This window comes from Mesoplodon densirostris, chromosome 6 (genome assembly GCF_025265405.1).
Source record: "Mesoplodon densirostris isolate mMesDen1 chromosome 6, mMesDen1 primary haplotype, whole genome shotgun sequence".
Classification (NCBI taxonomy): domain Eukaryota; kingdom Metazoa; phylum Chordata; class Mammalia; order Artiodactyla; family Ziphiidae; genus Mesoplodon; species Mesoplodon densirostris.
In genome coordinates this window covers 4415176-4429624 of record NC_082666.1, presented here as the reverse complement: position 1 = coordinate 4429624, position 14449 = coordinate 4415176, and the positions used below count along the sequence as shown (strand labels likewise).

Genomic DNA, 14449 nt, shown 5'->3' with positions numbered 1-14449 from the left:
AGTGTGAAAGCACTGCCCTAGCAGCCTGTATGAATACTCAGGAGACGTGAGTAAGGACACAGTACTCCAGTGTACTCCCTTCAGCTGCTGTACAGTACAACACGATACAACTCAGTCACTGCAGTAAACGTTTTCATCCTGCACTGGAGAAACAGGCACAAGTACAGGAATAAAGTTTGAAATAACAAAAAAAATGGAAAAGAACTTACATTTCTATCAATGGATAACGAATAAACTTGTGCACTCATACGATGAAACACCCTATAGCAGTTAACATGAATGACCGTATCCATATACAGCGATACATAAAGTCATAGTTCTCACAAACATAATGGTGAGTGGAAAAGTTGCCGTTGACAATGCATTTTAAGTTTTAAAAGCAAATGACCTCGACATGTAGCTAATACATGTGCAACAAAAGGGAAAACGTGCGTGATCCCTCCGAAGAAAGACGACACGTCCCGGCTGCTCTTGCAGCTCGTGTGGCCATGGGACTAAGTTCTGGCCAAAAGGAAATAAGCAGAGGTGCTACTGGCAGCGTCTCAGAACTTTCCTTAAAGCACAGCTAGTACATCTGTCCCCTTTTCCTTGCACTTGCTAGACATGACTACTGGCGCTGGAGCAGCCATTTCTGACCATGAAGTGCACTAAGGAGTGGGGGGGTCACACGTAGTGGAGCAACAAGGTGGAAAGACCCTAGGTCTCTGAAGACTCGGAAGCAGAGTCATCACGCCAGTATCACCCCTCAACTGCCCATCTCTGGGCTTCTGAGTAAGAAGGAAATAAACTTCTATCATAGTTAAGCCACTGTACTTGGAGTGTCTATTATTTGCAGCCCAACTGAATCTTAACTGATTTAGGTCGCTGCCAGGTAACCTCAAGGAAAATAAAATTTGGTTAGGGAAGGCAAGATACATGTACTTAGAAGAGCAGCCCGACCCAGAGCCATAACCACACCACTCAGGATGGCTGGTGTGCGAGGAGGTGTTACGGTTAAGTGCACAGAAATGACTTTACACATTCGCTCAAGCATCCCAAATCCTCGGTGGCAATGCTCTTCAATCTGTCAACTGTACTGAAAAGACTTATCCCTGTGGTATACTTCACATCTCAACTCTTCAGCTTTTCCGCCTATAAAATGTAGATAGGTTATTTATTGCGTGGCTCAGAGGACTACTCTGAGTACTGACACATAGTGAGCACTCAGTAACCACAAGTGATGACTGCTCTAGCTTTTGCACCACTAAACATCTACTAAGTCCCAACTGAGTGCCAGGCACTGTTCCAGGCACTGGGGTTACTACAATGAACACATTTTTAAAAACCCTTGCCGTGGTGGAGCTCGTTGTATTCTAGCTATACTGAACCATCCACGGTTCTCTGGCTTCTGGTCCTTTTTATTTACAGTAAGTTCCACCAGAGTCCTCTCCCCACTTCACTTCCTCATTGCTCTTCCAAGTTTCATCTTAGATATCATTTCCTCTAAAAGTCTTCCCTAACCCTTACACAACTGAATCAAGGGCTGCTCTAAGGTGTTTCAAACAGCACAGGGCCTGGCACAGAATGCTCCAAAATATTCATTAAATAAAGCAGTAAGTACACAAGGAGAAAAAATTACCAGAACTGGCTTGCTCTTTGTTATTCAAAGTTACCCACACTAAACACTGAAAACAAAAACAAATTAAAAGCCCACATAAGTATCATACCCAAAGGATTCTTCTTGTCTTTACACTTCTCTTTGAATTCAAGGATAATTTTTTTCATAAGTTCATCAACAGCTGCATTGGAAGGCGCACACACAAGGACACGGTTTTGTTTGACTTTGGCATTGGAGTTCTCATATGAATGCCCCCTCCTCTGGTTCGACAATTTGCACCAAACAAACAAACAAACAAACAAACAAAAAATACTGATAAGCTCTATTATGCAGTGTTATACTTCTTCTCTACTGCCACATATATTTGAAAGTTCCCCTAATAAATAGTTAAAAGTAAATAAAAGCACCTACATCTTACATTGATGTTAAAAAATTACTCTGGCAGGGAATTCCCTGGCAAATGAGTGGTTAGGACACGGTGCTCTTACTGCCAAGGGCCCAGGTTCGATCCCTGGTTGGGGAACTAAGATCCCGCATGCCGCATGGTGTGCCCGAAAAAAAAAATTACTCTGGCATAAAATTTTATCGTAACTTCTCTGAGCCTTACCTTACTATCCATTTATTTTATTCAATGTTCAATCCAAAATGTAGCCCAGGAATACATTCAAGATGGTCTCCTGGGATTAGCTGTGACCTGTAATAAAGCCCGAAGACCACTATTCTAGCCCTTAGCATTAGTTTCACACAAGATAACATTTTCTGTTCCTTTTATTTCTTATAACCTTCTCTACCTCTGCTACTGCTTTATCTGATATAGTTCCACAACACTATCAAAAAGATACACAAAAGTGAAGGGAAAAAACGCACTTTAGTACTTATTTACACGTTAGTTAGAGTAAAGTAAAACAACACACTCAGTTAAGGGCACAGATGCCCTCGTGCACACTCTACCTCTGTCAGCAGGCGGTACAGGAGGCCCACAATGGTTTTTGATTTTCCTGTCCCGGGTGGTCCATGAATCAGACAGATCTTGGCAACTGCTGGGGAGTGTTTCACCATGGCATATGCAGTTTCTATCGCTTTCTTTTGGTCTTCATTGAAATCTTTTAGGTAGGCAATCTATACAAAAGACACTAGTGAGAACGAGCGGTTCTTCCTGGGATGGCACAGGAGAGCGAGAGAGTGGAAGACATCTGTTTGAACTGCTGCTAACCTTTGTCAGACAGAAGCTTTGGTGATGATCAAGCAAGACCCTAAAATGACCCTTAACCTAAGAACCACTTTCACTACTGGAAAGAGCTACTGATGAGAGTGTCTACAGGCCTCAGTCCACCTACAAGTACAACAACTATATTTTTATTTGTGATTTTATAAAGATGATCACAATAAATTGTTTTGCACTTTTCTTCTTTTTATTCTGTGGTTCTTCCCATTTTAGTCAATTCTCTCTTTAGACAGTAAAAACATTCCAAGACTTCCTTTCCTAACATAAGTGATACAGTCGAAAAAGCATGGATTTTGGGTCAGATCTGAGTCTACACCTCAGTTTCACTCAAAAGCTAGGTCTCTAAACTCCTAACCTCTCTGGGCTTCAGGCTTTGCCAATCATCAAATCTGGGATTCCTTAGAGGGTGAGAACTGACTGAGAAAATGCATGTGAAAGCCCTAACACAAGACAGGGGTTCAAATAACATTCCTCTCCTTCCGCCTGTCTCTAGTGTTAATTTCCTGGAACTTACACACAACTCTTACAACAATGACAAATATGTGTTCACACAAAATCACAGCTTCGTCGTCACACTGGCAACAATACCAGTCAATGCTCCACTGATCATTCAAATGCAAAATTCATTCCATTAACCCTACTCTTACTCCTGCATTTAATCACCTAACAAACAGTTAAGTAGGATGTTCACCTCACATTTTTTTTTTTTGCGGTATGCGGGCCTCTCACTGTTGTGGCCTCTCCCGTTGCGGAGCACAGGCTCCGGATGCGCAGGCCCAGCGGCCATGGCTCACGGGCCCAGCCGCTCCACGGCATATGGGATCCTCCCAGACCGGGGCACGAACCCGTATCCCCTGCATCGGCAGGCGGACTCTCAACCATTGCGCCACCAGGGAGGCCCTCACCTCACATTTTAATGTTGCTCTTCAAGCATATTTTCAATTCCTTTTTGCACTCTACCTTTTTTCCTGAGGTAGGCTGACTAACCTAATACAAAGAACTACTTTGCAATATTAAAGAAAACTAAGCACTAAAAACATCACTGGGCACACGTGGTGACTATGTCTTTGTTGTAGACAAAAGGGAATGTGTGACAGATAAAAATAACATGCTTTAACATCTTGACATGAAATGTTCTGACTTTCCCTGTTATCAAATGACTATCACTCACAATTCTCTCAGATGTTGTAGTTAGTAAATCTTTTGTACAGAAGTCCATGGGGTTTGGATTCAGAATGGCTCTGGCCAGTTGGTTCCGACCACTCAGCAAAGACATGGCTTTCAACTTCCTTTGTGTAGTCACCAGAGAGCTGATTACAAGACATTTCACGAATTCATTTAAATTGACTGGTAAATTATGTTGAGTCTGGATGGAAAGGGAACACTCAGATTTCCCATTACGCACTATTATCAAGAAGGAGAAAAAGCAATTTCAGTTACCAGTGAATAACAGTGTCCAGTTAAAAAGGTTATTCAGAACAAGGTGTTTTGTAACTTTTTTTTTTTTTTCTTTTTTTTGCGGTACGCAGCCCTCTCACTGTTGTGGCCACTCCCGTTGCGGAGCACAGGCTCCGGACGCGCAGGCTCAGCGGCCATGGATCACGGGCCTAGCCGCTCCGTGGCACGTGGGATCTTCCCGGACCGGGGCACGAACCCGTGTCCCCTGCATCGGCAGGCAGACTCTCAACCACTGCGCCACCAGGGAAGCCCTGTAACATGTTTTTTATACATTATTTAAATAATTTTCTCAGTAAGTATCTACTGACTGCCTCCTAAGAACCAGGCAACATTCCTATCCTCTGGAGGCTTATTTTTTAGAAGAAGGGGGCAGATAAGCAAATAAACAGGTGATGGTAAGTGCTAGGAAGAAAGCCGAGAAGGGGGATAAGGAAGTGATGAGGGTTGTGAGGGAGTGTTATTGTAGACAGGAGAGTCAGGGGAGGTCTTCCTGATATGATATTTGAGCAGAGACATGGCATTAAGTGAGTGAGCCATGCCCGTAACCGGGGAAAGTAGGTTACAGGCAGAGAATCAGCAACTGCAAAGACAATGAGGCAGCGAGGTGCCTGGATTATTTCAGAACAGGGAGAAGGCCAGAATGGCTAAAAGGAAAAGCAGGGAGAAGTGAGCTAGAAGACCAAGACAGTAAATGCAGCTACACTTCAGAGGGCTCTGCAGTTAACCACTCTGAACATGACTCTGAGTCAAGTCAAGAGCGCAGGACAGCTCCGTGCAGGGAAGTGACATGCGCTAACTCACACATTAAAAGAATCACTTATTGCGAATGAAGAATAAACTGCAATGGAAAAAGCACAAGAAGACAACTTAAGAGGCTAAAATCGAAGTGAAAGTGAATGGTCACGTGGGCCAGGAGGCAGCAGGAGAGGTGGCACTTGGATGTAGGATATATGGCCAAGGAAGATCCGACAGGACTTCCTGATGCATTAGATGGAGCGTGCGAGGGAAAGCAGGACTCAAGGATGACTCTGAGGTTTTGGGCTGAGCAACTGGAAGAATGGGATGGAGGTCCCACATGCTGAGTTGGGAAAAACCGGAGCAACAGCAGATGTCAGGCAGTAAATCAAGTGCTTCTTTTTGGAGTAGGTTTGAAATGTCTAATAATCTCCAAATGGAGACGTCAGGTAGTTGGATGCATGAGGAGTTCCGGGAAGGAGACAGAAACCGCTGCTAAATCTTAGAAACAGAACTTTGGCAAATGTAACCACTTGTAAGAGTTGAAAGCACAGATGAAGCTAGATATCCCTGGTGCTAAATGCATCTTGCACAAAGAACTGAGCTCTGATCACACAATAGTAGACATGGCACACCAGTTATGATGCGGCACAATGTTAAACTCTAAGAGCTTTGTTGCTAATTTTAAGATATGATGCAAAAAGGTGAAGGAATAATGATCACATATTCTCTTCACATAACAGAGACTAAGAGAGCAGCAATGTCAAAAAGGCAGCTTGGCATATATCAAGCGTGTGGACTTCGTAGTCAAACAAAATTAGGTTTCAATTCTGGACCGAGCATTTAATACTAAGGATGTCTTTGGATAAGTTACTTAACATCCCTGAACTCTGATTTCCCAATGAGCAGGGAACAAACCATTCTGCTTCACAGGGCTCTAGGAAAAGATGATAAATGTGCACAGGAAGGACAGGGCACACTGGCTGGCACACAGTCAGTAGTCCTTAAATTCAAGCTAACATTATTTTTGTTATGCTACCTTAGGGAGAGAAGTCCCTATAATACAATGGATGGGAGTGATGAAACAGTAAACCCCTCCAGTTGCCTTACAATTAGTTATGTGTTTGGTCTGCTCATCAATAATTAGCCACAAAACCAAGGTTGGAATGTGATTTAACAAACAGATGGTTTGCAAATTGTCTGTTTTATAACAAACACACTGACAGATGAAGGAATTTACTAGAAGGAGAAGACATTACAAAAGAAAGCTTTTAAATCCTAAGTCTAAAGCAATACATGCTGGGCCTTTTCCAGCTGAGTCTAGAAAAACTAAAAGAGGACTCTGAATGGTAAGTAATCAACCTAGCAAATACAGTCTGGTAAACATAGAGCAAATATACATCTGGTAAATGTACAGCAAATATAGGGCTGGTAAATGTATAGCAAATACATGGCTAGTAAAGCCTAATTTAGAGGGAAATTAAAAGATGAGCTGCTGACAGAGTCCTCTTCCATGTCTCATTAGGTACTTACTGACTGAAGTGCGGCGGAACTTATGAACATAGCCACAGTAATGTTCACGGGGATCTTGCAGGCGATTTCTCTCCATATCCTTCTTCTCTCCATTTAGTCTTTCAGGAACCAAAAACACCAAATCATTTTCCTTTGGATGAAGCTGTTTAGCTAGTTCACATTCCTCAAGATAAACTATAAAACAAGAAGAAGTCAGCATTTATTCTAACAGAATTATTTTACATGAGATTAAAGGATATTAAACCCTTGTACTAAGTTCAAGCAAGTGTACAGCACTAGTGGACTTTGTACATACTTCAAAATGATTGTCTAAGCTAGTCAGCATTGTCAAATATTGATCACACAGTATTATAAAACTCTTCTTAAAAACTGCTACAAAGCCAAAATAGATGAAGTCATAATATTCAAAAGTAGCTAATAAATTTCTTTTCCTTGAAGTTTATCTTAGTTTTTAATCAAGAAATTTTCACTTTTGTGCCCTACTTTCAAAATCCCAAGAGAAAATCTGGAAACAGATCCATGTACACATAAGAATTTTGAGCCTACTAGTGGCATTTCAAACAAGGGGGAAAGGACAGTAGTAAAATAAACGGGGCTGGGAAAACAGAGCAAGCTCTAAAATTAAAAAGTTCAGTACCAACTGCCAAATCCAGCAACAACATACTGAACCAAAGCACGAAATACTAGGATTAAGTAGACTGAACTACTAAGTCAAAAAAGAATTTTAAAAATGCATCATGTAAGAAATGCATCATGTAAGAAATGTCTATTTGAAGGCATCAGAGAGCAAATACAACAATGAAGAATTACTCTGTTGAGATCCAGAACAATGTGGAAATCCATAGGGGTCAGCCCAGTATTTTCCCTAGAAACATCTCAACTCTTCAGGGAGTGGCAGCCAGGAATTTGAGCAGTACCTGGGATAGCCTTGTACAAAAAAAGAGACAAAAACTGGAGCCCAGGGCCTGCATAGATAAAGTAGGCATCCTGGTAGCCCTCAAGCTTCAGGTTGGGACCATGAAGGACTACACCCAAGAATGAAGGCAGCTTCAATTCACCAGAGCACTTCAGGAAAGCTCAATCCTTTAAACCAGATTAAGATGATCCCACATTGCTAGTACTCCCAGAATCCTGGCAGAAGCAAAGAAAAATCCTCTCTGGAAGAGGACATCCTATCATCCTAGGCCCCTGATTATTTTTTAAATAACTTTCCAAAGACAATGACCAACATATTAGAGGTAAGCAAAGCACCAGGAGAGAATACATGAACTAGTAGAATCAACAAACAAACAAACAAACAAAAAAGCGCTGCACAAGGCACTACACAGAGTACAGTTGAACAGTCCTTGAATTGGTTCTAGGACTCCCGCAGACACCAAAATCCTCAGATGCTCAAGTCCCTTATGTAAAACAGCGTAGTATTTGCATATAACCCACGCACATCCTCCAGTACACTTTAAATCATCTCTAGATTACTTATAATACCTAATACAATGCAAACGCTATGTACATAGTTGTAAATCCAACATAAGTGGTATGTAAATAGGTGCTGGTGCATAGCAAATATGTTTTTCTGGAATTTTTTTCCCTGAATATTTTCAATCCACGGTTGAATATGATGATGCAAATCCCGCAAATACAGAGGACCAACTGTATGTCTTACACAGTTTAAAATATAGAGTTAAAATACATAACAATAATAATATACAAAGTGGAACAGATAAACAGGGTTAAAGTTTTAAGATTTTGTCTTATCTATGGAGACACTTAAAGTACCGATTAAAACTGTAAACTTTGAATCATGCACGTTGTAAGTTTTCACCTGAACTACTAAATGGCAAAAGAGGTAAAAGCTGAGGTATAATTTCCAAACTAAAAGAAAAGAAAAAAATGAATGGTTCAAAGGTCTCACATATATGTAAAGAGTATACTCTAGTTCTATCAGTTTTTTCTCTATATATTTTATTAGGTATTCAAAATGGTCCTATCTTCTGTTAACTGAACTTGCTATCACTGTGAAATACTCTCTTTTAATCTCAAATAATGCTTTTCTGCTGTAAAGTCTATTTAGTCTGGTATTAACAGAGCAAAACAAGTTTCTTTTAGTTGGGTTTGCATGAGTAGCTTTCTCCAATCTTTCTCTTCTAACCTTTCTGTATCCTTAAGTTTACATGTATTACTTGTTAACAGCTTATAACATGCCAATACTGATCTTGAAAAAACTTTTTCTACCCAAAGATACTAAGGCTACTTAGAAAATCGCAAGCTCACATACAGGATAAAAAATATAGATGGTATCGGTCATATCAGGGAGCAGGAAAGCTCTCAAAGACAAGTAGGGTCCTGTCTAAAGGGCTCAGGAGCCAACTTGAAGAAACCAATTACAAAGACTTGAAACAGAAGTGTATTTAAGTCCATGTGTTCATAATGAAAAGAATTTTTTTTAAAGTTCACTGGTCAACCCAGCACTTGCAGAGAATTAAGTCGTTATTTTGAAAACTGGTCAGGAGTCAAGTATCAATACTTATTCTACCCTTCTTTATAAAGTATACTACTGAGTAATCAAATAAAATGGAGCACTTTCTCTTTACAGAACTACAATAGCTAATAAATGAAGAAATGATCAAATAAAAATATCACCATTTTGTATCCTTTAGTAAAATAATTAATCTAGGCATTAAGGATCAACGGTTATAAATATTACAAAAAGAGAAATTAGAGATCAAGCACCTCCTGATAAAGGAACACACCAACCCCAGCTATGAAATAGTTTTGCCAAAAATATTAGGTCAAATGAATCTGATCAAGCCTCTAGATCCAACTATCAATTTACAAGAAATACAAAGGACTGAAAAACATACTAAACACCACCAGGGGGATGCTATCAGCAAGACACAGACCATAATTCTACAGGGTCAACAACACAATTTCTTCAACAAATAAATTACAAAGGGGGGGAAAATCCATGAAGGAGACAATTATAATTGAAGAAGACATTAACAATGTCAATGAGTGGACCTAATTTGGATCTTAATTCAAACAGGCTGAAATAAATTGTTCTTTATGAGGAAACTGAAAACTTGAACACTGTCTAGCTATCTAATATTAAGAAATCATGGTTAATACTTTAGCAACAAAATAATGTTTTACTATGAATTTTTAAGTCCATATCTTTTAGAGATAGTCACTTAAATAATTACAAATGACACCAAAAGAAAAAAATCTAACCAATGATGATCTGCAAAACCTCTCCCTAGAAAACTGTAAAACATTACTGAAAGTAAACCTAAATAACTGAAGGTATGTATCTTATTCAAATCAGTATTAGAAAGATGTCAATTCTTTTTTTTTTTTTTTTTTTTTTTCTTTTTGCGGTATGCGGGCCTCTCACTGTTGTGGCCTCTCCCGTTGTGGAGCACAGGCTCCGGATGCGCAGGCCCAGCGGCCTGGCTCACGGGCCCAGCCGCTCCGCGGCATATGGGATCCTCCCAGACCGGGGCACGAACCCGTATCCCCTGCATCGGCAGGCGGACTCTCAACCACTGCGCCGCCAGGGAGGCCCCAGAAAGATGTCAATTCTTAACAAATTTCCACATTTTTTTTTTCTCTAAAACTTACATGGTAATGCAAAGGGACAAGAATAGCCAACGTACTCTTAAGGCAAAACAAGGTAAGCGGACTTGCTCATTAATGTTTATAATAAAGCTTAATTAAGTAAAATTAAGCAACGTGATATGGGCAGAGGTAGGCAAATGAAGAAGAAAGGAGTCCAGAAAAAGGTCAGTGCATTAAATGGACACTAGATTTATGACAAATATGGCACTAAAGACCATGGAGAAAGGATCATCTTTTCAATAAGCACTACTGGGGTAATTACATCTCCATTAGGGAAAAAATGAAACATGGCCCCTACATCTTACTCATGTACAAAATCCATTCCAGGTTGGCAAAACAGTGAAGCCTCTAAAAAGGGATTGGCAAACTTTCTGTAAAGAGCCAGATTTTTCTTTGCAGGCTACATATGGTGTCTGTTGCATATTCATCATCATCTTTTTTTCAAAACCTTAAAAAAAATGTAAAAACCTTACTCTTGGGCAGTATAAAAACAGGATACAGGGTAGATCTGCAAGCTGTGGTTTGCTGACACCTGTTCTAGACGTTAAGATAATATATTTATGACCTGAAGCAGGGAAAGGTTTCTTAAATGAGGCACAGACCATTAACCATAAAAAATACACAGATGCATTTCCTATGTTAAAAAATAAATTCTAAACAAGAATAAAATAAGAATTTTAAAGACATCACTAAGAGAGTCATAATGCAAGCCAAAGTGGGAGAATGGTTTATATCCAGATTATATAAAGAACTTGCTACAAATCAGTAAGAAAAAGACAATTAACAGAAAATGAACAAGAGTCTTTAATAGGTGCTTCCCCAAAGAGGTTACTTAAGCATCTACTAAATATATGAGAAGGTGCTCAATCTCACTGATAGCCAGGATATTAGAAAATAAAACCACAAATGGCCATCAATACACACACACTGCAACGGCTAAAATGAACAGCACAATCAACACAAATGTGTTGGCACAGACACGGAGCAACGTGACTTCCATACGCTGGTGGGGGCGTGTCATTTTGCATGACTGGCTTGGCGCTATCTACTCATGTTAAGCTCATGCATAATACCCTGAGACTCTGAGACCCACTTCAGGAGACAGACTCCACAAAAATGCCCTCGCATAACACGAAGAGACACACGAATGATCATAGTAGCATTATTCATAAAATGCTGTGTGTAGAAGCAGGCCTGAGGCTGCTATCATTAGAAAGGCCTGCTTACAAGGTTGGCCCCCCTTGGAATCTGGGAACTTGGATTTCCAGACAGCTCTCATCATTTGCTGATGAGAATGGCTCACTGTACCTTACCTGTTTGCCAAATTTTTTCTCTACAGCTTATGTCAAACACCCACTTTACTTGTGAAAGTCATGAATTTGGGCTAGGCAGAGGGTGTTTTAGGCACTGAGTCTCTAAGCTTCCCTGGTAGATAATGTGTCACATGGGTTGTCACACCTCACTACTGGGAAAATTAAGTGCGTCCTGTGTGACTTTGCTGGGAAAGGACTCTTGGAAACTTGCTCCTGGTTTGCTTTTTCCCTTTGCTAATTTTGCTTTGTATCCTTTTGCCATAGTAAGTCACAGCCATGAGCATGAATATAATTCCTGTGAGTCCTCCTAGCGAATCACTGAACGTGGGGATGGGCTTGGGGAGCCCTGACACACAGGCCTAAACTGCTGAAAAAAAAGTCCATTAACGGGAGTTCTCTGGCAATCCAGTGGTTAGGACTCGGGGCTTTCACTGCTGTGGCCCGGGTTCAATCCCTGGTCGGGGAACTAAGATCCCACAAGCCGCATGGCACTGCCAAAAAAACTTCTTTAAAATAATAATAATAAAAATGTCCATCAACAGTAAAATTGTGACATAGTCACACATTGAAATACCACCACAGCAATGAAAAAAATACCAAAGGTGCACACAAAATTGATGAATTACGAAGACATGTTACATGAAAGAAGTCAGACACAAGAGTAAATGCTATGTGATTCTATCATACCATCAAGATAAATGGTAGATAAATCAGTGATTTAAATATTAAAAAGAAATATAAAACTACTACAAGAAAATATGGAAGTATTTATCTTTCTAAAACCAACTGAACAGTAAAGAAATAAATACGGTATTTTTGAACATATGAAGATAAAAATTGTCTGCCTCAAAAACTGCATGTGAAACTGAACAGCAAATAATGAAATTGGAAAAAAATTAACAATGCATACAAATAAGAAAACCTCCCTAACAGAAAAAGAAAGGACAAAAGGCATGAACAGACAATTATCCGCCCCCTCAAGAATACAAAAGACCAATAAAGATTTGAGGACAAAAACTATAACCTCAAATGAGATACATTTTCCATATAAAACTGGGGGAGAAGTTTAAGCTAGCAAATGAGAAGAGATACATTCTTACATTCTTATGTTAGAAGTGAAAATGGTATTCTTTTTGGTAGACAGAGGCAATATGAACCAAAAGTCTTAAAATGCACCACTGTTTGATCTAGCAAAGGAATTTATTCAGTGTAACAGTAAAAAACCATAAATAATGTACATGTCTAACTAGAAATTACTGGTTAAACAGAACTATGGAATATGCTTACAATGGAATAACTACAAACACTGAACATGCTATTATTATCTCTGAAAAGACATTTATAATAGATTAAATGAAAATAAGTCAAATGTAAGCTCCATGAAGGTGGAATTTTATGTTTTCATCACAGCTACATACCTAGCATCTAGAATCATACACTATCAGGTAGTATAAAATCAGTAAGTATTTGCTGAATAAATACATGAAAAAAGTCACTTAGGTAAAATAACCCTACCCACCCCCCCACCCTCTCCCACCCCCACTTCACTCAGATGAGTAGGAAGTCTAGCAGTAAGATATACACTACTATGTTCATAGGATTATCTCTGAATGATGGGAACTGTGAGTGATGTTTATTTTACTACTGGCTAGTATTATCTGAATATTCTACAGTGAACATATAATGCCTTTCCCCCCAAATATATGTACATGCTTTTTTTCTTAAGTGAATCTATGGAGTAGGATGGATTGCAAGGGGGAAGGAGGCAGACAGAGAATTTATACTTTTTATTTTAAAGGGTTCTGAATGCTTGGTTTATTTATAACTAAGACATAACTGTGACACGTGCTCCAGACCACTCATGAAACGAGAGCAGAGACGGCAGAGAGATTTACTCAGAATCTGTACGCACGATCATGTCAACACCCCCTCCGCCCCGACCAGTCAAACTCCCTCACTCACCTTCTCTCTCCCTTGCCCAGCATCTAGGGACACTTTGGCCTGTGGTATTCTGATTGCACAATGGTTAAAACCATGAATTTTATAACTGTCCCAGTAATTATCCTCATTAATTAAAGACTTCAAACATATTCTTAGTAAGAGGTTACAAATTCACCTTAGGAAACCTATATCCCAGAAAATTCTAACAATTATTATGTTCCCTCAAATAGCAATCTCCAATTATTATATGATATAGCCCAAGTTACATAAGAAAGAACTTACCCACAAACTCCCAGTATTTTTTATAATCAGTAGGAAATGTTCGTAAATGCAACTGATGGAATTTCTCTTTGTTTGGAGAGCTGATCCATTCCTGTGCCACCTACGCAAAGAAAAAAAGCAAATTAAGAAAGCAAAAACATCTGAAAAGCCAATGTTAAACAGCAAAATTTTCCAAAGTAAGCAACCATAAAATCCAGAACCTAGAACTCCCATGTGACACAAACATTAAAAATTAATTTGGGACTTCTGGTTTCCAGTTTCTCATGTAAGGAACTTAGAAGTCGCCACTCCATCCCAACAAGTAAAAAGAGACAAAAAGGTGGATACAGACAATCACAACTTACCAGAGCAGAAAACTCTTAAGTAGAAACCTCCATGCCAGGAGGAAAACCTGAACTGGATGCGACAAACTGTTGGAGGCTCAGCATGAACAACTCTCTTAAAAACTCTAGGGGGACCCAGTCCTAAGAGGGACCCCACACTTTGGTGAGTTTTACCTCTAGGAGCTCTAACAGGCCCTCACAGTGAACACTGGAGAAAATTCCCTGTGTGCTTCCAGAGGGGGTGGGGGGTTGGCGGGGACTGGGGAAAAGGAACCATTGTGAAATACACCAGAGCATTCTTGACCTTCTTAACAAGGTCTGATCTATGAGAAGCTATTTTACCAGAGTCAAACTTGCTGGGATTTTATCAGAGCCTAACCTACTTGAGGGAAGAAAACCAGCTCCAGCCCATTCTAACCATCCTGTC

General features: G+C 39.8%; 1 protein-coding gene across 1 annotated transcript in view; it reads right to left on the bottom strand.

The window, feature by feature from the left end:
* SETX (senataxin) overlaps positions 1 to 14449 on the bottom strand; it is a 77252-nt gene that overhangs the window by 25677 nt on the left and 37126 nt on the right. The window contains exons 11-15 of the mRNA XM_060100549.1: positions 13700 to 13799; positions 6549 to 6722; positions 3994 to 4226; positions 2549 to 2716; positions 1707 to 1857 (exon numbers count right to left, since the gene is read on the bottom strand). Coding sequence (XP_059956532.1) covers positions 1707 to 1857; positions 2549 to 2716; positions 3994 to 4226; positions 6549 to 6722; positions 13700 to 13799 — 826 coding nt within the window. The remainder of the gene's footprint in view (positions 1 to 1706; positions 1858 to 2548; positions 2717 to 3993; positions 4227 to 6548; positions 6723 to 13699; positions 13800 to 14449) is intronic.